The 27300-nt window shown below is 39.3% G+C and overlaps 1 protein-coding gene across 8 annotated transcripts in view; it reads right to left on the reverse strand.

Moving 5' to 3' along the window:
- The window catches only part of SMCHD1 (structural maintenance of chromosomes flexible hinge domain containing 1), a 104541-nt gene that overhangs the window by 50288 nt on the left and 26953 nt on the right, over positions 1-27300 (reverse strand). For all 8 annotated transcript variants that reach the window (XR_014026105.1, XR_014026106.1, XR_014026107.1 and 5 more), the window contains exons 14-24: positions 26577-26690; positions 24655-24761; positions 23845-23927; positions 23589-23702; positions 18909-18986; positions 18682-18813; positions 14127-14271; positions 9046-9142; positions 8499-8571; positions 6211-6350; positions 5788-5922 (exon numbers count right to left, since the gene is read on the reverse strand). Coding sequence is in view for 5 of the 8 variants with exons in the window: in XM_081325135.1 (XP_081181261.1) it covers positions 5788-5922; positions 6211-6350; positions 8499-8571; positions 9046-9142; positions 14127-14271; positions 18682-18813; positions 18909-18986; positions 23589-23702; positions 23845-23927; positions 24655-24761; positions 26577-26690 (1218 nt within the window). In the remaining 3 variants the exon portion in view is untranslated. The remainder of the gene's footprint in view (positions 1-5787; positions 5923-6210; positions 6351-8498; positions 8572-9045; positions 9143-14126; positions 14272-18681; positions 18814-18908; positions 18987-23588; positions 23703-23844; positions 23928-24654; positions 24762-26576; positions 26691-27300) is intronic.

Below are 27300 nucleotides of genomic sequence, written 5' to 3' on the forward strand. Positions count from 1 at the left end.
TAGTCAAGAAAAACCATTTAAAAGCTGTTAGAAAAGAGGTGAAACATATACTGCAGCTTAATCTTGATCTAATCGGCCCACTTTGTAAATCTTAAATTTTAGAGATCTGGATTATTCCTTTTAGGTAATGTCCAAATTGTTCGTTTCTTCTCTCTTTTGCTTTTTTCAGGAATTCTTTCAAGATAAAACCTCTCTTTTGCAAAGCAAAAGTAAGAAAGTTGTCCAAGTCACTTTTCTGAGTTAAGATATAGGTATCAAATTGAAACCTCAGCCAGTTTCATTAGTTGGTCTTATATAACATCTTATATAACATTCTCACATCCATTCATTTTAAATTCATATCTGATTTTTGGTTATATCCATTTCTATGTCTTCTTTTAAGACCATTTTTATTGTATCCAACAGTCTAAAGCAGGCATGTCAAACTGCCAGCCAGCAGTCCGGATGCGTCACACCAAAACTGCACCCACTCCACTGCCGGCAATGGGGGAAAAGTTGTGATACATCACGTGACGTTGCGAGTTTGACATGCCTGGTCTAAAGTTTAAGTTTACGTTTATTATATTTGTATACCGCCCTTCTCCCGAAGGACTCAGGGCGGTGAACAGGGCATATATAAAAATACAAAATACAAAAATTAAAAAGAGAATTAAATACGAGCCCGCACTAAAAACAGTAGAAAAATGTAAAAAATCCCCAATAAAAAACCCCAACGCATCCCCCATCAGGCCAGGCCGGCTTGTTCAAATAGGTAGGTCTTCAAGTCGCGTCGGAAGGAGCGAAGGTCAGGTGCCATCCGGAGCTCAACCGGCAGCTGATTCCATAAAGCCGGGGCACCCACAGAGAAGGCCCTCCCCCTGGGGGCCACCAGCCGACATTCTCTGACCGGTGGCACCCTGAGGAGGCCCTCTCTGTGGGAACGCACAGGGCAGAGGGAAGTTGACGCTGGCAGCAGGTGATACCCGAGGAACTCCGGACCCATGCCATGTAGGGCTTTAAAAACCATTACCAAAACCTTGAACCTCACCCGGAAGACAACTGGCAGCCAATGTAGCTCGCGGAGCAAAGGTGAAACATGGGAGTACCGGGAGACTCCCAAGACAACTCTCGCGGCTGCATTCTGTACCAGCTGGAGCCTCCGAGTGGTCTTCAAGGGAAGCCCCATGTAGAGAGTGTTGCAGTAGTCCAGACGAGAGGTCACGAGCGCATGAGTGACTGTACACAGGGCATCCCGGTCTAGATAGGGCCGCAACTGGCGCACCAGGCGAACCTGAGCGAAAGCCCCCCTAGTCACAGCCACTATATGATCTTCCAAAGTAAGCCGCGAATCTAGGAGGACTCCCAAGTTGCGAGCCCTATCTATGGGGGGTAAAAACTCACCCCCCATGGAAAGAAGTGGAATATTCTGAATATCCTGGGATGCCGGTATGCACAGCCACTCAGTCTTGTCGGGGTTGAGTTGAAGTCTGTTCCTCCCCATCCAGACCCGAACCGCCTCCAGGCAACGGGACATCACGTCGAGGGCATCACTGGGGTGGTTTGGGGTCGAAATGAAAAGCTGGGTATCATCAGCATACTGATGATACCCAACTCCAAAACCACGAATGATCTCACCCAGCGGTTTCATGTAGATGTTGAACAGGAGAGGCGAGAGGACCGACCCCTGAGGAACTCCACAAACGAGAGGCCTCGCGGTCGACCTCTGCCCCCCTGCCAACACCGACTGCGAGCGTCCCAGGAGATAGGAGAACCACTGAAGAACCGTGCCTCCCACTCCCAATCCCCTGAGGCGCCGCAGCAGGATACCATGGTCGATGGTATCGAAAGCCGCTGAGAGGTCTAATAGGACTAGGACAGAGGAATATCCCCTGTCGCGAGCCCTCCAGAGATCATTCACCAGCGCGACCAATGCCGTCTCCGTGCTGTACCCGGGCCTGAAGCCCGATTGGCACGGGTCTAGATAATCCACTTCATCCAGGACCAGAAGGAGCTGATGCGCCACCACACTCTCAACAACCTTCGCAAGAAAGCGAAGGTTGGAGACCGGACGAAAGTTATTTAGCACAGCCGGGTCCAAGGCAGGCTTCTTGAGGAGAGGTCTTACCACCACCTCTTTCAAGGCGGCGGGAAAACTACCCTCACTCAAAGAGGCAGATATAACCGCCTGGAACCAGCCTCGTGTCCCCTCCCGGGCTGCATAAACCAGCCAGGAAGGGCACGGGTCCAATAAACATGTGGTGGAGCTCAGCCTCCCCATAATCCTGTCCACTTCCTCCGGAGTTACAGGATCGAACTCCTCCCAGGTAACATTGACAAGACCGCTCGTGTCCTGATCGTCCGACGCTGCCCAGTCGGAGTCCAGACCGGTCCGAATCCGAGCGATTTTGTCCGACAGATGTTGACTAAACTCCTCGGCACGCCCCTGCAAGGGTTCCTCACTCACCTCCTGATTAAGGATGGAGCGGGTCACCCTAAACAGTGCAATTTGATGTAGCAGCGGGTCACCCTAAACAGTGCAATTTGATGTAGCAGCGGGTCACCCTAAACAGTGCAATTTGATGTAGCAGGCACCAGTGCAAATGTGCAATTTGATGTAGCAGGCACCAGTTGTTGTGTCTGGTCGGTTGGCGAGTGAACACGTGGAGCCGGACTGCGTTTAACTGTTTATTGATGATACACGTAGCCGAACTGGCCTTACCTGCCCTGCCGCCTGTATATATATATGCCCGGCGCGCCCGGCGCTGGCCAACCCGCAGGCTCAGGTTTCCCGTGCTCGCCCTGGCCACCCAACCCAGTGTCCAGGGATTCCCACCGCACGGTTGGGCCAATCAGGTGGCCGGACAGGTGTGTACCTAACACCCCTTTCCCCCCAATTGGATCTGTTATTGCCTTATGTAGTCTTTTAAGTATGCTGGGGCCTTGTGTGCCCTGCTAGGGTATCTCCCCGTAGGCCTGGCTGGTTCAGCCCCCTTTCCCTGGGACGGTCCTGGCGGCCCTGGCTGATGCCTCCCTTGCTCCTGCCCGGTTGACAGTAAGGATCCCGTGTGACCCCCTTGCCCACTGGTCGTGTTTGGCTCTGGTGTCCCTGGGTCGGTTGAGATTTCCCTGGGTCCTTCCGCCTCTGGCGCCCGAGTCTCAACACTTGTGTTGGCCTGTTGTGGGGTGATTGGGAATGTGGCTGTTCCCCAGTGTGAAGTGTCTAGTGGCTGCTGGGTTTGCTTATGAGTGGTGATTTCTGGGGCCCTCTTCCTTAGTTGGTCGATGTGCCTCCTGACCTGGCGGTTTCATGTAGATATTGAACAGGAGAGGCGAGAGGACCGACCCCTGAGGAACTCCACAAACGAGAGACCTCGGGGTCGACCTCTGCCCCCCTGCCAACACCGACTGTGAGCGTCCCAGGAGATAGGAGGAGAACCACTGAAAAACCGTGCCTCCCACTCCCAATCCCCTAAGACGCCGCAGCAGGATACCATGGTCGATGGTATCGAAAGCCGCTGAGAGGTCTAATAGGACTAGGACAGAGGAATGTCCCCTGTCCCAGGCCCTCCAGAGATCATTCACCAGAGCGACCAATGCCGTCTCCGTGCTGTACCCGGGCCTGAAACCCGATTGGCACGGGTCTAGATAATCCGCTTCATCCAGGACCAGCGGGAGCTGATGCGCCACCACACTCTCAACAACCTTCGCAAGAAAGCGAAGGTTGGAGACCGGACGAAAGTTATTTAACACAGCTGGGTCCAAGGCAGGCTTCTTGAGGAGAGGTCTCACCATCGCCTCCTTCAAGACGGCAGGGAAACTACCCTCACTCAAAGAGGCAGATATGACTGCCTGGAACCAGCCTCGTGTCCCCTCCCGAGCTGCATACACCAGCCAGGAAGGGCACGGGTCCAATAAACATGTGGTGGAGCTCAATCTCCCCATGATCCTGTCCACTTTCTCAGGGGTCACAGAATCAAACTCCTCCCAGATAACATCGACAAGACTGCCCGTGTCCTGATCATCAGACTCCGCCCAGCTGGGTACACTGTTGCCAAGTATCCTTGAATTCCGGGGTCAAAATATTTTTCTCCATTCTATATTAGTGGGAATTCTCTTTTAACTATAATCTTTAATTATTTCTAATTGCATCCATAACCAGTCTTCAAGTTCTCCTCTTTATGTTTTTCTCTCATCCAAATTTTCCAGGAAAGGATTTCTTACACTAAAACTTAGATCCTCATATAGTTTAATAGGATTTTATACAAACAACAAGCAATATTCTAACTTTTCCAAAGTCTTATTTCCACTCAATCTGGCCTCTTGGTCCAGTTAATGTTTCCCTAAAATCAACATTCTAATTGCCCTTTAACTGCTTAATTTCAAATTTTAAAAAAGTTTTTCTTTTAAACTTATATAAATTGTTCACTGCGGGTTGGAGAAATATCACCCAGTATAATAAAACTTATACTTCTGGAGGTTCTTAGTGTCCAAAAAGTAATTTATAAGCTACTTCCAATAAAAGTGATTTAGAAGAGTGGTGAACAAACACAGCATCCTTATAAAAGGCTCCAACCACAGCTTAGGCAAAACTGTCTCTTCTGACTCTTGGAGCTCTTAAACTTGCTGGAAAACTGCTAAAACTGCTAATTCGAGATTCAAGGTGCTGGTAATGACCTATAAAGCCCTAAATGGATTGGGTCTGGACTATCTAAGGGAACACCTGCTGCCGGCATCATCTTCCCATCGTCCTGTGCGCCCCAACAGGGAGGGCCTTCTCAGGGTACCGCCGGTTAATGAATGCCGGCGGGTTATTCCCAGGGGAAGGGTGTTCTCTGTGGGTGCGCCTGCCCTATGGAACCAACTACCCACAGAACTTAGGACTGCCCCCGACCTTCGCTCATTTCGCCAGGACCTGAAAACTTGGCTCTTCGATCTGTTTGGTCCAGACTGTGGGGTTGTTAATTTAACTGGGTTTTAGATTTACTCTTGGGGCTTGAATTTAATTTAATTGTTTTATTTGTTTTTAATTTTTTGTATTCATGGTTTTAACTGCCCTGTAAACCGCCCTGAGTCCTACGGGAATAGGGCAGTATACAAATCCAATAAAATAAATAAATAAATAAATAAATTACTGCCCTGTCACACGGAGCATCTTTAAGGAGTCTGTGGCTGATCCCAAGTTGTCTCTTTCTCCAGAGAGAAATTCAGGGAGCCAGTTCCTTTACCAACTTTACTTTCTACTGCAATCATCTGCTTGGCTAAAAGTGAAGCCATCTTAGTCTGCCATACTCCCCGAAACTCTCAAAATTACATTTCTTGGTTTTAGCCCTTCTTTTTGCTATGGTTGCAATGTTCATCCAATCTAATAAAGAGATTTAGCTATAAAAATCTTGCCTTATTAAATTTGCTGGTAAACTGAAATAATGTTCGACTGCAATTTACTAGCTGTTACTTCCTATTATAAAAGCCATGACTGACATGAAACTTGTAGAGATATGCTTGTACAAAATTAACTGACTTCAAGATTCAAGGATTTTTCTTTCGGCTGTTTCAGATGTTAATACGTCAGGGAGTAGTCTAAGAAATTACATATATTTGTTCCCCATGACTTTCATGTCTGAATATCACCTATAATCTTAAAAGAAATCAAAAGTTATATCCACACCAAAGACTATTTCATGCTTTATCAGCTTTTTTTTAAAAAAAACACCACCGCACTTAAGCCAAAAGCACTGACAGCAAACAGAGAAAAGAGTATGCAAGGGTTTCAGAGCTCTAGAGAGAAGAGGGAGACTATCTTTAACTTACTGGTATTTCAATTCTTGCTTTAAGTATTTGAACTTTCTTTATATTTTTAATGTGCAGAGCTGGTCCAGTTAATTCATTTTTGCCAGTACTGCTACAGTCTGCAGTATACACAGGAAGGCCTGGAACTCCTAAAAACTAATATAATCAATAATAATTTCAATTAAGGTTATGGCCCATTCATGTTACAAGATAGCATAAATGTCTTAGAACAAAATCTTAAGACAGACTACAAATATGATGAAGTAGCATTGGTTTATTCCTATAAAAAGGATGACATTCCTAATAAATACATATACTATCGGTTCTTAACATAAAACTCTAGCCAAAATGTCAACACCTACATGCTAGAGTTGAAATCACAGAATATTTCCATACTGTTATTTTCAGCAATATAAACAATTATATTTGACAGCCAATGCCTACCGTGCACTGAACATGTAGATTTGTTTGGGCTGTTATATTGCCTACTTCATCCAATACTTCAACATGCAAAGATAAAGCTGTTTTATTCTCAAGTGTCAAGACATCAGAATCTGTTTTTACATTTAGCTGCCAAGGAAGGCCTGTTGGAGGTCAGAAACTGACATTTAACTTGTTGCTACAAGCATTAAAAGAGTTACCTTGAGGTAAGATGGGTGGCGAATAAATAAATAATAAAAAATAAAATGTCAAAAAACAAACTAACAAGGAAACTTTGAAAATATTAATTTTTAAAATTATATTCAGGCCATAAACAATACAATATAACCTACAAACTATAGATATGCAAGCCAATGCAGTTAATCTATTTTTATTTGTCCAGTAATAATTTTTATATGATAACCTAAAGTTAAAAAGACATTTTACATTTTCTTTTTTATATATTTTAGTAATGTTTAAATTATATTTGGTGTTACTCTATTTTGCCAAAGCAAATTGGGGAGATGACTTTTTTTCCATTGCCATATACTTCAAAGCCATGAGAAAACAGTATAGAAATCGTTTTTTCTTTCATACTAACAAGTAAAACTGTAGGCTGTGAATTCTTGTTATATCCCACATCAGAGTTAAGAGGAAGGACACCAGGTAAACACATCTAAGCAATTAGCTTGTGGCAACAATAATTACAAAGTAGCCATACCAAGGCAGCAAGGTGAGTCCGGGGTCTACAAAAACCAGAGGTCTTCTGGGACAGGAGAGATGAGATCTCCAACTTTTCAACCTAGAGGTTTAGCTAAAACTGGGAATTGCAGAGGATGTTCTACTACACTCTGCTGCCTTTTTCATGCTATCAAATAGAATGGGACTATTAAGAACATCCCATACACAGTGCTTTGGAGGAAACATGAAAATTCCTAGGGTGTAAACCAGGAGTGTCAAACTCAATTTCATTGAGGGCCACATCAGCATTGCGGTTGCCCTCAGGGGGCTGGGTGGGTGTGGCCTGGGTGGGTGTGGCCTGGGTGGGTGTGGCCTGGGTGGGTGTGGCCTACTGGGTGGGCGTGGCTAGAGTGCGTATGGCCTACTGGGTGGGCGTGGCTAGAGTGCGTATGGCCTACTGAATGGGCATGGCCAGCTCTACATCGTTCGCATCAAGGGTGCCTATGGGGGCCTGGGCAGGAGTGGGACAGATCTGAGGGTCTCTGGCAATAGGAGGGTCTCTGGGCCAGGGCCAAGGCAGTGGGGGCCGTTCCCTCACTGTTTTCAGGATGGCTTTGCGGGCCACATGAAACCACTTTGCGGGCCGGATCCGGCCCCCGGGCCTTGTGTTTGACATGTCTGGTGTAAACTGTGCTAAAAGGTTAACTGTCCCCCCCACACCCTCATTCTCCCCCCAAAAGATGGCAGCAGTGGAAAAGCATTTAAGGTTTGGACATGTCCATGTAGTCACCAGGAGTCGGCCTCAGTGAAGGTACTTTTTTAAAAAATGTTTCTTACATCCAACATGAAAGAGCATGCTGTTCATTGGTATTGGTTCACTTCAAATGGTCATATAAAATAACTGGAACATTTTAGGGACCATTTGTAAATAAAAAGACCTCTTTTATTGAATGTTATCTATTCCAGTTTTTTAAAAAATTCTAATATGGTGTTTAAGCATCCCAGAGTTTTAAATGATTCAACATTTTCTAGTCCTTTCTCTCACAGTAAAACTGAACAAAGATAAGGCTTCTCATTGCACAGACAATGTCAAAGGCAATTTTTTCAAAAAGTGAAAAAGAATCTGAAGGTCTAAATCCAAAATACATGTGTGTGTGTGCGCGCACACGTGTGTGTAAGATCTAGTAAGTGTTGACTCCTAGCTTTTACCTGGACAAATCCCTGAGGTTTACTTGACAAAATTTAGGATTTTCTTTTTATCTCCTTCTTGAGTTGAAAAAGAGTGACTGGCTTTGTGCCCACAGCAGGATTAGAACTCACAGTCCGTCCATCAGTTTCTGCCTGATACCTTTAATACCATATCAAACTGACTCTCCTCTAAAACCCTTACATAATTTTTTTCCTGAAATATGACAAATTAGAACTCTCAATTTTTTCATATTCAATTTATTCTCTTGAAATTCAGTACAGCTCTTTGTACTATGTTCATGTTAATCAGCCAGGAAAACAAAACCACAGAAGTTGATCTGATCTATGCCAAAACTGGATTCTAATGTATCTAAAATGTACTTTGTATATCATTAATGTCATTTTCAACAGATGCTTTCATATATTTCAAATATTTTACTTACCTGGGAGAAGTTTAATTTTCAAAACTTGAGATTCTTCCTTTAGACCAGGAACAGTGATCTTTAGAATAAAATTCTATTGAAATGATAAGATATAATAGTAATAAAATATTTGCCTGTCTCAGGTCCTTGGGAAACATATGAAATCCAGTATAAATATTTAACTGATTATGCAGCCAACAACAATACAACTGTGTTTGACTATTTATTACTTAAAGTGAATATCGTTAAAAAGGCATTATGTAAGCATGTTCACATCTTTACTTGCAGTACATATTACTGAATACCCGCAACTATTGAATAGAGATTTTTTAGTTCCTTCCAAACTCTGCTTCAAATTATATTCAGATTATCCCATCATTTGAAAGGCATGCCACTACTTTGGATTCATAATTTATCAAAATTAGTTTAACTGAACAGGTATGCAAACAGCTTTAAATGCTTTAGTAACAGAATAAAAGGTTTGTTTTGATAGCTGCAAATTCTATTTTAAAACTACCCATTAATTAGATAATAAAAAATCATTTTGTATTGAAAAAGATTAGCTTACCTTGCCTTGGTAATTATTTACAAGGCCTTTAGCAATTATGCCTTTAATGACACAATTTGGTCTTCTTGTTATTTCTTCATACCGTAATGTTAGACCACTACGAAATAAAACTTAAAAATCAATGGAGATCAGTAACAGTTGCAATTTTAATTTTAGTTATCATTTATGAGATAAATGGTTATATTTCAGTAAGGATTTTTTCCCCTAATTCCTCTGAGAGACCAATCATGCTCTACCAGATAGCATGTGTGAGAGATATAGTCCTCACAATCTGTATGGTGTTATAGGCAATGAAAGGTAAAAATGAGAAAAAAGTGCTCTGGCTTTGTAATGGCTAGAAATTTTAACCCTTCAATTCCTCTTTTTGAGAAACAGACCAATCTCACAAGAAATAAACAAATAAAAGCTTTATATTAAAAGAAGATACTATAAAAACATATTAAATTTTAAACACTCAAAATGTAAACATTCAGTGTTGAATGATTGAGCTGCAATTTGATAAAAGAGGAAAAGAAAAATCTCATATGACAATATAATGTCTGAATAGACCACAAGATGGCAATAATACATTACAAATAGGATTTCTCTTAATTATACTTATTCTTGATTTATTTGGAGACTGAATTTGCCAAAGTGATTCTGTGTGGCTTAAGTCTTATTAGAATATTTTGTAAAGAAAAATGCTAAATCTTTCTGAAACACGACTGAAACATTCTTACGGTACTGGAGAAACATTCATATCATGTAACAGTGGGAAGGACCTTGGAGCTGTTCCCCCCCACTTCCCGGCATCAATTCATAATGCATGAGAGAAAGCAATGTAAACAACTCCTGTACTCTACCAACAAAAATAAATGGATAGAAAATACAAAATGATGGACAATGTACTGCTGGTATGATGTGCCCCTCAGGTCAGAAAGCACTCAACAGCCTACTGAGGAAGAGCTGAGGATTTTTTTCAGTACTCATGGTGTTATGATGTGGCTAGATTAAAGCCTTTGGGATGTTTAGTTCCATATAAGAAAAAAAAATCTGAAGTTACAAAGATACAATTGCAGTAGGAATGAAGAATTTGAAAAGCATGAACACAGAAAAGCTCAACACAGTGAAAGTTGAAATGAAATGACTATAAATTGATATCTTAGGTATCAGTGAATTCAGATGGACTGGGATGGGACACTTTCAGTCAGTTTTTAATCAGGACATGAAAAAAAGAGAAGAAATAGTGTTGCTTTTATAGTTACGAAGCATATAGCAAGAATAGTACTTAGCTATAGTACAGTCATTTCCGACTGAGTCGGAAATGACTAGCATGCATTTGCGGGGGAACCTTTACCTTTACCTATAGTACAGTCAATGACTGAATAATATTGGTTAGATTTCTAGGGCAATCTTTTAATGTAGCACAAACTTTAAAATAGCACTTAGACTTATATATAGCTCCACTGTGCTCTACAGCAGGGCTTTTCAACCTGTGGTACCTGTATCATCTATGGTACTTTGCTACGTGGCAGGTGGTACGCGACCATCCTAGAGAAGTGTAGCAGGAGAGGGGAATGAGCCAAAGCGACCCAAGCCTGAGGGAGAGGCAGCTGCAGGACTGTCTGGCCTTGGCCAGAAGCCCCAGCAGCTGGCAGGGCTCCAGCTGATTGGCTCCAACTGACTGGCACTTCCAGAAGCAATGTGAAGCTGGAGGTGAACTGAAGAAAAAGGGGGGGGAGAAGAGGAGAGCAATAAAAGGAGGTCGTTTGGGCGGGAAAGGGGGGAAAAAGATAACAGGGAAAGAGAAGGAGAGCTCAGCAGGCAGGGAGGAAACAGGGACAGAGAAGAAGCAGCAACTGTTGCTGGAAGAAAAGACCCCTTGGTTCGTTTTCTCCAGCCAGGAGAATGCAATCAGCGCTGATGAAATGAAAAGCCGAGAGACAAGCATGTTGGAAAGGAGGTGGGTTTATTTAGTTCTGGATCAGATGGCAGCTTGATTGGGTTATCATAAGGATTTTGTACAGTTTTTACAGCGTTTTGCAATTCAGAGGCTCCTTTGTGTGCTTTGGTTATTAGAATATTTTAGTCTGTATTTTAGGCCAGCAATGAGTCCAAAGTGTTGACTTCCGTAGGTTTAATCCCTTTAAACAAATGTAATTAGTTTTACCCCCTTACCTTGAGTCTTTTAGAAAGTTTTCTTTGAAGGTAAACAGGCTTAATTTAAGGTTAAAGCTTTTCGCAAATGCCGGAGCCTTTCAGTCTCGGATTGCAACTGTCAAGCCCGTAGCTCGACATTGATGGAAGGGGGGAGGGAGAAGACGAGGGAGGCCAGTGATGCCGCCAAACAGCTAAGTGGGTCTGTGACTGGGCTGATAAACAGCTGTTCAGTGAGAGAAGGCACTGGGGAGGGGAGCAACAGCAATGAAGACCACCAGGATGAGGTCAGTGGGGAGGCACTAGGAAGGAGGCCAGCGGAGGCGAGGACGGCGCCTGGGGAGAGGCTAGGACATCCTTACCTGACCTTTTGCCAGCTGCAGAGCCGCCGAACAGCTGAGTGGACGCCAAACAGCTGATCGGTGCAGGAGCGGCAACTGGCAGCACAAACAGCAGAACGGAATAGCAGAACAGAGAAAGGAGCTAGAGGCCTGCGTCACTGGTCATAACCCCAGCCACCGCATGCTGGTTAGGTGGGTGGGGAAACTGGTGGAGAGGAGTGTATGTAAGGTGCTGTGATTAAACGCTTGTCAGACCATTCTGGATTTTTGCCAGCCATCTTGACATCTACCACTTGTTTTCTGTGGGAACCAAGGGTTGGTAAGGACACTGACAGCAACATTGTGACATGTGACACACCTGAGGCAGCTTAAAGAAAAAAAATGGAGGTTATGTGTTTCTTTATTTTGTGAGCCTTTCTTCATTTACACTTGATTCCTGTGTTTTTAAGGGTACAGGGAAGGGACAGGGTGGTGGTGCATTGTTACTACACTGTGGAAAGAGCTCAGAAGGGACAAAGGAAGAAGGGCTGACCAGCTAGCTCAGGGGTCTACAAACTTAGCAACTTTAAGACCTGTGGACTTCAACATTCAGAATTCCTTAACCAGACTTGAGGGCTGAGGAATTCTGGGAGTTGAAGTCCACAAGTTTTAAAAGTGCCAAGTTTGAAGACCCCTGAAATTCCCCCCCTTTTTTAATCAAGTTTTTGACACCTTGCTAGGCACTGGTGGTACTCAAATATTGTCATGTCCTAAAAGTGAAAAGGTTGAAAATCCCTGCTCTACAGCTCTCTCTAAGCAGTTTACAGAGTTAGCATATTGCTCCCAACAATCTGGAAGGATGGAAGGCCGACTCAACCTTGAGCCTGTCAGAATCAAACTCCTGGCAGTGGGCAGAGTCAGCCTGCAGTACTGCATTCTAACCACTGTGCCACCAAGGCTCCTTAATATAATTATTTAAGTTTATCTTCCAACCACCAATGCAGAAGAGGAGATAGATTATTTACATGATGAAGTTCAATTTGATATCAATGGAACCTGCCAGCAAGATGTGTTGTGGCTGGTGACTAGTTGGAAACAGGAAAGAGGAAAATGTAGCCAGATTGTATGGCTTAGAAGACCAAAATGAAGCAGGAGACCATCTTATCAATTTCTGCATTTCTGTGATTTCATCATATTATTATTATTGTCAAACAACCAAAATGCCTCCATATATGGATATTCCCAGGTGGAGTACATAGAAATAAAATTGACTATATTACCGTTGAAAGGAGGTGAAGGAGCTCAATTACATCACCAAAAACATGACTGAGTACTAATCGTGGAACGTATCAGTAATTGCTCGTGTGCAAGTTCCAAGTGAAGTTAAAGAAGAAGAAAGCTGCTTAGGTTCCATAATATAATCTTGAACATATACCCACTATTCTAAAGGAGAAATTGCAAAGAAAGCAAAGAAATTGCTTTCAAATCCTGAATTTGATTGTTAGAGAACCAAATTATGGAATGAACTTAAAGAAGTTATTAAGAATGAATGTGAAAAGAGACTTCCCAAAATGAAGAGAAGAAAGCAATCAGAACAAACCATGGAAATTGCCAAGACAAGAAAAGCCAAAGCTAAGGTAAACAAACATCTCATGAACTTATCAAAGAATTTCAGAGAGCTATTAGAGAAGCAGTATTTAAATAATATTCATAAAGAAATTGAAGATGGAAGCAAATACAGAAAAACAAGTTCTTCAAAAGATCTCTGATCTCAGGAGGTATGCTATGCCAGTGGATAGACAGTAACCAATTCAAAGAAAATCAGAAGATGGAAAGAGTATACTGAAATGTCTCTCAGTAGAAAAGATTAATATCCAATATATCTTAGAAGATATTCCCTACCTACATGTACCTCTAAAACTAAAGAATGAAGTTAGCTCAGTATTCTGGTTATCAAGTCAGAAAGCTATATAGGAATATCCACTGAAATATGGCAAGCAACAGTCAAGGTTTTAACCAAGGTATGCCAGCAATCTGAGGAATGACACAGTGATCAATCAATAGGGAGACGCCAATCTACATTTTATAACACCCCCCCCCAGAAAACTCAACAGAATGTGCAAACCAACACACACACACACACACACACACACACACGTAAAATACTCCCAAATCTAGCTATTTATCTGTAATTGATTCAAGTTTTTTTTTAAAAAAAAGGGGGACAAGAACACAGGAGAAAAAGAAGAGGGAATTGTAGAAAACAAGATAAAAGAATCCTCAGCTGTTTGCGCTACAGAACAGTCACACATCATTGCATGATATCATCCATTCATACCTAAGAAAAACCTGTCACATCCATCATTTTATATATTCTCAATTTATTAAGAGGGCAGAAAAAATTAACTATGATAGAAGCATTTTCATTTCATTCCATTCCGTTCCACTCCCCTCCACTTTCCCTGTAATTTGCTGAAATGATATTTTAAAGGAAAATGTTCTAATTTTAGGACAACACAAGGCAAATAAATAGTTATGAAACACAAAATGCCCAGCATTCACACCAAATTACAGTCATAGAGCAATTTTTTCTCTATTTTATAAAAATGAGATGATAACTATTACCTTGCTTCAAGGCCTGGTACAAAATCTTCCGTCAGTTCAGTGGAATGTCCAAACTCATCCTGGACATCTAGAGGAATACTGAATGGATGCCCTATCCGAAATGGAGGGTCCAAAATACCTACTGAAAACTTCTGAGGTTTGCCTTCTGAGAAAAAGAAAAAAAAAGTCAACATCTTAGTTGAGATGGAATTTTTCAGTCATACCATTGATGGCTCTACTCACCTTCTGCTATCTTAATCAACTTTCAATTATAATTTTCTCATATATAAAATGAAGGAGAATTTCTGTTATCTGAATTAAAGGCTATTTCTATTTCATTAGGTAAATTTCGTGATGCGTATCTTTAGAAATACTTTGCGTCCTTTATATATAAGGCTTCAAGTGAGGACAAATATTGATCTGCACAGTGATTTTAAAAATAAAATTATTTTGGTAAAATGAAAATTGGGGTATAATTTGTAGCACTGTTTTGCCATCAACATATTGACTTAAATCTTTCATTTATTATATTATTGTAGAGTTTAATGGTAGCCAGTTATTAATCACAATTAAATAATCTCACGTGGATCAGCAAGCTACGATAGTTCTTTAACGATTTGGGGATATCTTACAATATCATATCTGCACTGATAACTCAGCATTCTTATCCTAGGTTAAAGTTAATACTGGGGCAAGTGTAAAGATGAATTGTGATGAACAGAACTGTACCCAAGAGTTGTGAAAAAACCCCAAATATTTTTGAATAGTACTGAATTTCAATGTCAACTTAATTGCCAAAATGTTTCCAATATTTATTAAGAAAGCACAAAAATGTAATGGAATGAATAATTTCTGATACTATTCAGTTTTTCTGGGGCTGCATTAAGATAATTCTCCAAATAATATAATAGAGAGTGACTCAAAGCTCACCTTGCACTTTGACAGTGTTCACATAGTATCATTTCTTTGTTAAATAACATTTACTCAGGTTAAATACCCTATGGTATTTTAAATATTGCAGTAATATATAAAATGATACATGAAATATATAATTATAAGTTGTTTAATGCAAACTATATGCAAGGATAATACATTTTAAATACTATAGTATATACTGATAGAATATTTACCGGTAGCAACATTTTATTTTTTTTTTTGTTTTATGAAACAGAAATAGACTGTCAGACTAAAACATGCACTTTAAATTGCACTGATTTTTTTTCTCCCTGGAATGAACTGAGATAAACAAAAATCTGATAATACTATATATATATAATTTAAGGGAATGAGAGTTTTAACTTTTAGAATTAATAGTACAAATGGAGGACAATACTATTTACATAATTATGCATATTCCTGAAAAGAACAAATCAATGCTAAAATATTCAGTTGGTCAGCTTTTCAAGTACTAATCCTATTTTTAGAGGCATTTCTAATATTTCTATGTTGCTTTTTCTTTAGAAAGTCAGTCTTTATAGCTAATAAAAAAAACGGCTTTTTTTCTCACAGAATGCTCAGAACGGCATTCCGGCACCTTTTTTTTGCACAAAAAAAAAGCTTTTGCACAAGTTGTGCTACTCCCCAAAAGACCCGGCCAGCAAACTTTGAACAGGCAAGTTGCCTCTAGCGAAGGAGAGTTGGCAGGAACTTTGCACCCCTCCCTGCTGCCCAACTACACCATCTCAAGTAGGTAAGTGAGGACAAGGAGTGGGAGGTGGGTTCTGCAAAGTCCATGTGGACTCCTTCCTTGTGCTCACCCGTGTCAGCCAGGCTGGTGGCCTACCCAATGCTGGACCTGCGCCCCCACTGCCACCTCATCCTGCGCACCTACATGGCCACCCTGGAGCGCCTGGCCCTCAACACGATACACACTTCCACTGTGTTCTGTTCCCTCACCTTTGTAGAAACGTGTGACTGCTGATTCCCAAGTTCTGGGGGGGGAAAAGATGAATCTCTAACCTTGCATGGCTAAATGTCAATTTCAACCTTAGCATCCAGCCTGCAGCAATGTCAAACCGTTGCGTTGTCAGAGCGTGACCTCAGTACCCTCTCGGGGTCTGTAATGGTGGTGGCTGCCATGAATTCCAACGAGGAGGCCGTTGCTATAGCAATTCCAAGCACACTAGTTCTTTCCTGGAATCATTTGCCTTTTCCACGCCCTCTCCAGTGAGGGGCCTTGACTTGGAAAGGCAGCCCCACTCTCGCGTCAGGAGAAGCGAGAAATAGATGCCTCCGCTTTCCCCCCGAAAGCAGGCATACCACTCAAAGCAGAAAAAGAGAAGAGAGGGAAATATTTGAATACCTTTTTCTTAATTGGCTTATACTCTTTGATTGCACTGTGCCCTGTTTGCAACTCTGCTACTTACTGAGAGAAAGTTGGTGAAATCGCTTCCCAGGGACACAAAAGGAGGAAAGATTGCTGAGAAGTGCACTTACCTGTATACTGGTATTGTGAAGATTCTGGATTTCCCTCTCAGCCTTCCTATCCTAGGAAGATCCAGAAGAGATTGACCAAAAAGTTCATCTCTGGTCTGAATTCCCATGCAGTGAAAAGGAGAGGGCTTGCAACTTCCACGTTTCCGCACACTGAGATAATCGACCACTTGCACAAATACAGAGCCTATCATGCTTATGGATTACTGATTCACATTTCCCATGGATTGTCTTCTGTCCATGGGAGGGAAGCTTGGTAGATTCTAAATTTCATAATTTTAGTTATTCCTTTGGCAGGGTATATATGAGAACAAGCTGCAAAGATCTTTAAAAACATGTTTCTCACACATTTATATTTTTGAATCATAAATATCTTTGTTCTTTTCAATGATCCATACTAATGCTTTAGAAATCTAATTTCCAGTTTTAGCTACAGTAAGCAAGGAAATTACACTAAAGCTAAATTTAACATTACTTGTTAAAGATATTTCAGAATTAGTATTCTTTCAGTCACAATCTTATTCCTATTCCACAATCTTATTCCTATTCAATTTAGCTGATTTTAAAATGCGATGTAAAATCATAAGCACATAAAAAAACAGAAGAAAAAGCTGCAAATTAACTCAACAGTTCTATGCTTAGCAACATTTCCATTTAATCAAAGTCCTTGCTCTTTCTAAATCTATTTCAGGGTTTACTTTCTATATATACACAAAAAATGGGAAATGAGTTTCTGGGCTGGTTCAAATTTTTATACATTCCAAAAATTATGTCACAAGTGATATATTTATAGGTATATAATTGACAGTACAATTGGCAGTGCAGACATGCCAAATGCTTCTAAAGTGAGAACCAAAATACATATATACACAATTTTTTTCCTCTAAATTTTCAGGTAATGTATCTGTTACATATAAATATAAAAGCATGATAGGCTCTGTATTTGTACAAGTGGCTGATTATCTCAGTGTCCAGAAACGTGGCTAACTACAACCAGAAGTTGCAAGTCCTCTCCTTTTCACTGCATGGGAATTCAGACCCGAGATGAACTTTTTGGTCAATCTCTGCTGGATCTTCCTAGTATAGGAAGGCTGAGAGAAATCCAGAATCTTCATAGTGCCAGTATACAGGTAAGCACACTTCTCAGCAATCTTTCCTCCTTTTGTGCCCCCAGGAAGCGATTTCACCAACTTTCTCTCAGTAAGCAGCGGAATTGCAAACAGGGCACAGTGCAACCAAAGAGTATAAGCCAATTAAGAAATAAATAAATATATAAAAAATTAGATAAATAAAAGACTAACAAGATGAGAGTTCCGGCACCTTTTTTTTTAAAAAAAAAAAAGCACTGATGAAAACAGTGTCTTTTTTTTCTCCACTGATTGAATTATTATTTGGAAAACTGCCTAAATACTTAGCTCATTTATATTTTAGTTAACATTTTCAAAAATGCTTTTAATATATTACAAGTAGTCCTCACTTAGTGGCCGAAGTTACACCAGACCTCCCTAGAGCTACTTACAATCCATTTTTGAAGTTCTGACAGCCCCAGCCCTCCCACAGCCAGGTGACAGCATTTTGGATGCTTGGCAACTGGCTTGCATTTATGACCATTTGCAGGGTCCTGTAGTCACATGGCTGCAATTTTCAGCATTTTTTTTGCCAGTTTCCAGCATTTAGTTCCGGGTTTTGCCCATTGCATATAATGGATTTTTTAAATGACCATGATGTTTGATTAATGACAGGCATAAAAATTTTGTAAAATCAGGCATGGTCAGGTGGTGATCCATTTAACAATTATCACAACTTACAACCTTAATTCTGGAGTCAATTACAGTTGTAAGTTGAAGATTACCTACTGTGCATCTGATTGTATAAAAAATATGAAATCTAATACAAGTAAACAGTAGATTTTAAAACAGAGTACATCAATTAAATTTATCTGTGTGTCCTTTCATTCTAGAATATAGTTTATATAATGTTCTAGAATATAAACTCAGCAAACTGCACTCCTTACTAGCATTGATATTGTTACGTAGTTTGGGTAATGAAATGTCTGCAAGAAAACAATCAAGCTCAGAGAGCACCAAGGACCCCTCATTTCAACCCTAAGCTACAAATATTCTCCTTTATTGGTAAAACTTACCTTTTACATGAAATTCAAATGTTTTAGATGGAAGACGAATTCCTGCATAAGTGTCTGTATAAGTGTCTGGATTACTTTCACTCATCACCACTTGCAGATTTAGCGTGTAGGTTCCAAGGTTAAAAATATTTCCTGTATATAATCAGACATAAATGTTAAATTTAAGATATCAAATATTATTAAACTGTGGGATATATCAAATAAACAAACAAACAAACCCCACTTACCCATTCTTTTAAACCAGTAAGGCCAGTTCCCTCCATGTTGACTGATATAACAAAAGAGTTCCTGATTTCCACTAGGAGCTTACAGAAAGAGAGAGACAAACATTTTATATATTTATTTTTTTATCAAAAAGCACAAAATCTTTGAACTCTGGGATAGATATAAAAAAGCTGTTTATTATTAAAATTATATATGTGTGTGTAAATTCAAATTTCTTTTTGCTGACAAAGAGTTAAAGATTTAAAATTTAAAATCTTTAACTCTTTGTCAGCAAAAAGAAATTTGTATACACACACACACACACACACACACACACACACACATTCCTTGATAAGATTAAAAATGCGAATCACAGGCATGTTAAAATTAACAAACTAAACGAACACTGGGATGGAATAAGAAAAACTAAAACAGTTTTTATTGCTAAAATATCAAGCTTTTGTTGGCTAACTACCAATGTCGTCAGGATGGAACGCTGGGGTGGGGAGATCGTGTTTATACTGTTGGTGTCTGCACTCTGCTCATGGAGCGCGTCACCGATCTGTTTGTTGAGGTCGGCCATATTTCTTTGAGTTGTCACGCATCCGTTTTTGGGGGATGTAGTTGTCTCTGGGTATCTGTTGTTAAAAGTGAATTGCTGATAGTTCCATGTGTTGTAGGGATAGCTCTAGTCATTGCCCACGTTCTCATACCAGAGGTCCTAAATTGTTGTTGCTCTTCTTCCCTGTGTTCTATATTGCAGAGTGGTTGTGTGTTGGTGCAATCTTGATTTTGATACAAAGTGTTCTGAACCAGCCTGCTACCGGCCTTGCAATAAGGCAAACCCCTGTTCAAACAGTAGAGACTGGAGAGCGTCTGAGGCTGGAAAGCGTCTGCCAAGATTTATTACTCAAACAACAGAACAAGAAACAAAACACTGGAACTTGAATCCTCAAACGGAAGGGTTGCTTTCAGCAACCAGCCCTTCCCCAAACACTCCTTTTATTTAGAGTTCAGGGCGTGGCCTCCCTGTGCCTCCTCCCGAGGAGTCCCACAGCCTTTCTCTGTTTGTTCCTGCTCGACTGCCTCCTGCGTCGGGCGTCCTTGAACAGGGCCAGCTGTGGGTCATCATCCTCCGCACTATCGGGCTCACGCAGCTGAGAAGAGGACCCCGGCTGGGGGCTCTGCGAAGCCTCCAAGCCATCATCAGCCAGTTCGTCTTCCACACCCTCCTCCTCCCCCTCATCTGAGTCATCCGAGACATCTGAGCCGGCTGCCGGACCCACAGGCTGGCCCTGAGTCACAACACAAAGAGGCACTCGGTGAATGCTTGCGCTGTTTGCCTTCACATCGCGCATGTCGTTCCTCTTCCCAATTCCTTAGTGCCTGGTATGCAGGGGGGAGGTCTATGTGCCAGTTGATAGAGGAGTGGTTTGAAAACCAAGCTTCCTTAAACAAGCGGCCGCCTTTAGTGTTGTCACTGGCAATTGCCTCAGTTCCTGTTAGATTAAAGACGTGGTTGTGTGTAGCGATATATATATAGTGTGTGTGTGTATCTGCCTGCCTATCTACAAAATTTTTCCAAATGCATTAGAATTATCTATAATTATCCGTAAGTATCTATACATTAATTACCTTACCTGCCTCCCAAGTATATTAGTTTTTCAGTTTATTTTTTTCTCCTATTAACTTTTCCTCAATCTATCACGTTTTAATTTTTGTAACTACATTAATGACATTAGTACATTCCTTATTTCATTTCAATATATAGTATAGTTGATTTAAAATACAAAAGAAACAAAATTCAGTACCAAATTGTAAAATTTACAACTGATTTTAATATATAGGTAGAAGTTATAATAGTGCTGAATGAATGGCATTTACAACTCTCAAAGTTGTGGCCATTGATTGCACTAGCCCTGCAGTCATGTGATCAAAATTTGGGCAATTGGCATCATGCTTTCATTCACAACTGAAAGGTGAGCTTCAATTCTCCCCCCCACACACACACACACATCTACCCCCATCTATGCTATTTGGTCACCCTGCACTTCACTGTCTCTGGCCAAGCACACCTTGCCAGCAGCAGGAGGAAGAAGATGGAGGTCAGCTGGGGATAGTGGATGCAACAGGGGTAGTGGGCTCAGGACAGCAGGGGAGGTAGAGTGCAGGGTGGCCAAAAGAGCAGATATGGGGAGATAGACAGATTAGTGGGGGGAGTTGAAATGGAAGCAAGCACACCAGGGTAGGAGAAACATGTATTCCTGGCCTAACGGCACAGTCCTGACCTAACAACTGCAACCAGGAGTACTGAAACTGCTATTGCTAAGCGGTGGGGTCTTGTCATGTTTTGTCCAATGACCATCACTTAGCAATGAAAATTCTAGTCCCAATTAAGGTTGTTAAGCAGGACTATCTGTAAGTTGGCTGAAATAAAACCAATTCAAACATTTAACAATAGAAAATGTAACCTATTTTCATTTAAGATTCAAAATAACATTTTTTTTTCTTAAAGTGCATTGAAAAGCAGCCATAGATTAATATTATCTTAGGAGGGAACTCCACTGAATAGGTAACATAACAGTGAAAGCCTTTTCTGTAGCATTTGTTAGTGTTTACTATTCTGAGTAGGAGGTTAGTAAACAAAGTTTCTGATATTTCTTAAAGCATGGGCTTGTTCCAAGGATAAATTGTTTTTCAGTTCAGTTTTTTTTAATCTGAGACATTTTTTTAATATTTAAAATATTTTTCTGGGGTAAGCTTTTACTTGCAAATAAGGAAGGGAAGGCAGGAACTAAAAACCAAAATGCAAAAAGAGAGGAAATGATATCCAAATGCTAATCAAGGAACAACCTGGTCTGGCATGATACATGAAGGTAGTATAAAAGGCAAACTCTTAACACTCATTTTCTAATTATCATTACTTTGACAACACAATATTATATGACAACATAAGAACATTCAAGATTTTTTTTAGATTTTTTTATTCTGCCTTTATTACTTTTATAAATAACTCAAGGCAGTAAACTCTTTTCTCCTCCTATTTCCCCCACAATAACAACCCTGTGAGGTAAGCTGGGGTTAGAGTGAGGGACTGGTCCAATCATCTAGCTCAGACGTCCCTAATCTTTTGGGCACCAGGGACCAGTTCCGTGGAGAGATGTTTTTCCGCAGACCGGAGGGTGCATGGTTTTGTGTGCTGCCTGCATCCCGCGGATAGGGCTTTGTTTGTTTGTGCGGACTGGTTGCTGGCATGCCATGGCCCAGTACTGGTCCACGGACTGGGGGTTGGGGACCCCTGACCTAGCTAGCTTTCATGCCTAAAGCAGAAATACTGAGTTTTCCAGTTTCTAGCTTGGTGCCTTCGCCACCAATTCTAAACTAATGTGTATTCATGGTGTCAAGAAGCAAAGCAAAACAGTTACAACTTGTAAAATATGTTTATGCATGTAGTTAGAACTTTTGTTTTCATAAAATATTGGCAAGTTTATAATTATAAAAAAAATCCACTTATTGAGACTTTGTGATAACATTGATCCTTGTGTGGTTGTGGGCTAAATTTCTTGAAACAATATATATTATCAGGGCTTTTTTTCTCATAGAATGATCAGAACGGAGTTCCGGCACCTGTTTTGGGATGGAACCTTGTAAGGTAGGCAAGGCAGGTTGTATGACATGTGTGAGTTCTGACACCTTTTTCTTTTACAAAAAAAGCACTGTATATTATACATGGCTGAAGGCAAGAAAATTGTAAAAACCTATCAAAGAAATACACTGCATAAGAGACTGTTATGCAAAATACTATGCAAACTACAAAATGTTATATAAATTAATATGTATACTTGCCTTCTTTTTTCAATCTGAACTATTTAAATCTGTTTGATGACTAACAGAGGTATCTATCCATGTAAATATGGTTAAACATAAAGTACTACTTAACTCTTAATTCCCCCCTTTTTAAAGGCAAAATTGTAATACCACACAAAACTTACTGCAATTTTTGCCTTCAAAAATGGAAATGGAAATGAATACAGGTAGTACTAGGCTTACAACTATTCATTTAGTAACTGTTTGAAGTTACAGCGGCACTGAAAAACTATGACTGTTTTTCACACTTACACCTGTTGCAGCAATCCCATGGTTACGTGATCAAAATTTGGATGCTTGGCAATTGGCTCATATTTATGACAGCTGTTTCCTGGGTCATGTGATCACCTTTTGTGACCTTCTGATAAGCAATGTCAATGGGGAAACCAAATTCACTTAACAACCATGTAATTAACTTAACAACTGCAGTGATTCACTTAATGTTGTTGGCAAGAAAGGTCATAAAAATTGGTAAAACTCACTTAACTGTTTCACTTAGCAACAGAAATTTTGGGCTCAATTGTGGTCATACGTCAAGATCTACCTGTATTTGTATATTATATCTGCGTATTGTTCATTATATTAAAATTCTAAGTCCTGCAAAAATTCTAAAGCATATTCTTTATTATTTATTTATTCCATTTATATGGCCACATACATGTAACTCTGGGTGGGAGTTGGGCTGCCACATACATACCTAAATAAGTGATAAAAATTCAAATTGTTTTGCACATTAGATTTACTGTTGTAGCATAGAGGCTACAATTTGAGCATCTTATTTTAATATATATTAATCCATTAAAATAATACAGGAAAAATATAACTTGCATGCTTACAGTGGAAAATAAGCTTAAGTTGCACAAATAATTTCTTTAATCCTCCATGATTTGGTCCTGGAAGTCTGTGCATAGGCTCGCCTTTTTTATTCAGTATTTCAATTTTTAGAACTCCTTAGGAAAAAAGAAAGCAAACAACATTCATGAAAAACAAATAAATTGAATGAGATTTTAAATTACTATCTGAAATAACAAGCAATCTACATATTTATGAGAGACAAGTTGAAATTAAGCTATTTCTGAAATTAATACTAACCTATTTTAAATCCTGCACACTTAATCTCATTTGGTAATAATTCATCTCCTTCAGGCCATGTTATTGACAAACTGTTAGGAAATCTAGCAAGAAAAGAAGTGTTAAAAGTCACTTTGGTGAAATAGTTACATAAATTGCATAAGTTGCATAAATAAATAAATAAATAAATAAAAACACAGAGGAATTAAATTAACGAGACAATGAAAATGCATCTAATTACATAGGTAATTTTCTTCTTTAAAAAAAACAAACAACATAGTAATTTGTTCAGCCACTGGATGCTATAGCAGTGTGTCAGTTCCAGGTGATCTCAAATAGACTAAAGTGAGTTAATGATTGGATGAGAAGGGATTGGGAAAATCTCAGGGTTACAGGTAAGACTGGGAAGTTGAAAAAAATCTGTTAGAAAGCAATGCTAAACTTATCTTTTATTGTCAAACAATTCTAATGGTCATGTCTGTATAGTCACAAGGAATCAAGTTTGACTCAAAGGAGTCTTTGGTTTAATATGTATTACTTAATTATTAATATTAATCTATTACTGATTACATAAAATCTTAGCAAGAATTATCGACCAAAATTCAAGAAAATGTCATGTAAAGTGGTGCTTGCTTCTACAAATGAAAAGTGTACCACGTGGGAGAAAATTTTTCCCCTCAAGAATATTATTTCAGATACAATCAAACTATGCAGCTTGTCAATTTTTGATGAATCAATTTTTAACATAAAATCAATTTTTAACATATTTTTATTTGTGATTACTTTTTATTTCCAAAATGACAACATTATTTATTAGCTATACAAACTTACCGAGCCATTTCTTCTTTAATATATTTTTTCTCTTCTGCTTCCGACACCGAACGATCAAGTTTACATATTGGAATGATCTTTATTTCATTGTACAATGCTTGAGGCTCCTGAAAATTAATATATTTATAGGGAAGTAGAAAATTACCAATATCTACATATATTTATGCATATCTTTTCTTATGAAGACTTTGAAATTTGAACATATCTAAGTAAACTATTATATTCCCCTGTAATTAAATGCAATATCAAAGATAGCATAAATTTTAAAATTCTCATTTTTAACTACTTGTAGTAAAAATTAAAACAACTAAGTCAATTTATTAGTGTATTTTCTAATAAATATTTACAGATTAAAACACTATGTATTAACTGAGGTCTTTGAACTATGGTGCTGGAGAAGACTCCTATGAATCCCTTGGACTGCAAGGCGATCAAACCGGTCAGTCCTAGAGGAGATCAACCCTGACTGCTCTTTAGAAGGCCAGATCCTGAAGCTAAAACTCAAATACTTTGGCCACCTAATGAGAAGGAAGGACTCACTGGAGAAGAGCCTAATGCTGGGAAAGGTTAAGGGCAAGAGAAGAAGGGGACGACAGAGAATGAGGTGGCTGGATGGAGTCACTGAAGCAGTAGGCATGAGCTTAAATGGACTCCAGAAGATGGTAGAGGACAGGAAGGCCTGGAGGAACGTTGTCCATGGGGTCGCAATGGGTCGGACATGACTTTGCAACTAACAACAACATTAACTGGGGAGACATTTTTAAAGTATTAATTTTATCTCACAACTTATGATTATAATTTTTATATTCTCTCTTTAAGAATTGATTAACATAATAAGCAATAAAAATTAACAAATATTTATCATGGCAAGCACCAAAGAACCATTTTGCTATCAAGTAACATTTTTTTTCTCTCTCACAAGAATTAGTTTTTAAAAAGCTGTTTGTTACCATAGGTATGTACTACTTAAAGCTCAGATATTTTTTGGAGTTATTTTATTTTATGAACATTTAATCTACAAACACCCCTCTTCCTTATATTTTTTTCAAGTTTCTCTTCCTAAATATCATTTTCTTGTTAAGCTTTGGATTATACCTGGCAACAATCTTATTGAAACTAACTGATTATTAGATAATATTACTGAAATAAATCTTCCCTTGTTTACTGTTTCTTCCACCTGCACTTCCTTCTGTACAGGTAGTCCGCAACTTTGATCATAATTGAGCCCAGAATTAGGATAATAAGTTTTTGCCGACATAAGTTGAGGCACCCACATGACCAGAAGTAATTTTCCAGCCTTTCCATTGCAGGAATCACATGACTATGAGATGTGCTATGGTTGTAATACACTAGCTAGATGGCAAATGCCTGAATTTTAATCACATGACCACAGAGATGCTGCCACAGCCATGAGAATGGGGACAGTTGTAAAGGTACTTTTTCAGTGCTGGCATAATCTCTAGCAATTGCTAAACAAGGCAGTTAGTTGGTAAGCAAAGACTACCTGCAATTTTAGTTTCTTCAATACTTGTACCATACAACTCCATATTGATTCTAGTATAATACACAACAAAAAGTTGTGGCATTTTAGAATTGGAATAGATAAATGTTTGATGAAAAAGGCTATTGATTCATGATGGCTAAGTCTTTATAACAGAGGCATTTATTTCTTAATATAGTTGCTTGGAAGTGGGTAAGTGGCAATTCATGGGAATAGAATGCTGTTTTACATAAACCAGGGGTTCTCAAACTTGGCCATTTTAAGACTTGTGGACTTCAACTCCCAGAATTCTGGGAGTTTGAGGACCCCTGACATAAACCTTTGATCCGATTCAGTACAGTTCTTACATTATATTTTTCCTATTCAGGTTTGAATCAAACATATAACTGGATTAATTTAAAACTTGAAGCTATTTACTTACCAAAGCTATCTCAACATTTCCACCAGTAGCATAGACATCTCCATCATGATGTCCATATAGATAAAAATATTGAATTCTTCCATGATACACAGGAGATGTTTTAATTGATCTCACCTAGCACATAAATAGCATTTACTTTTTACATAAAAATTTAACTTAATCCTAAAAATAATTTCTATATTGTTATCTTTGTCATAAATGTAAATAACAAATAAAAAAATTCATTAATATACTTTGGTTTATGATAACTTTTCAGCAATAATGTTTGGCAAAAATATTTTCTAATACAGTTCATAAAGTCTCCTCTTGGGCAATAATACAAAGCAGAGTTTGCTAGGGAGCAAATAGATTTAACAATAGGAAATTATAACTAATTGCTGTATTTAATCTTATTGTAATGGTTAGAAATGTGATTGTTTCCAAAAGAAAAAAGAAAAAAAAAAAAATTCCATTTCAGATTTTTTTAGGATTTTCTTTCCAGGATTTAAATGTTTGTAAACAATTTTCTGCATTTATATGACTAAAAACATGATCTGTTCCTCACACAAATCCTAATATTAAATAAAAAGAACTCAGCTAAATAAACAAAACCGAAAAAAAGCTTTCGTTTTAGTACAGTTTTTAATTATATTTTAATCTGTGTATTTTTTTAATTGTTTTGATTATTTTTTACTTGATTTACAACTTGTAAGCCACCCAGAGTCATCTTGCAGGGGAGATGTGC

This window comes from Vipera berus (genome assembly GCF_964194415.1).
Source record: "Vipera berus genome assembly, chromosome: 3".
NCBI classification, from domain to species: Eukaryota; Metazoa; Chordata; class Lepidosauria; order Squamata; family Viperidae; genus Vipera; species Vipera berus.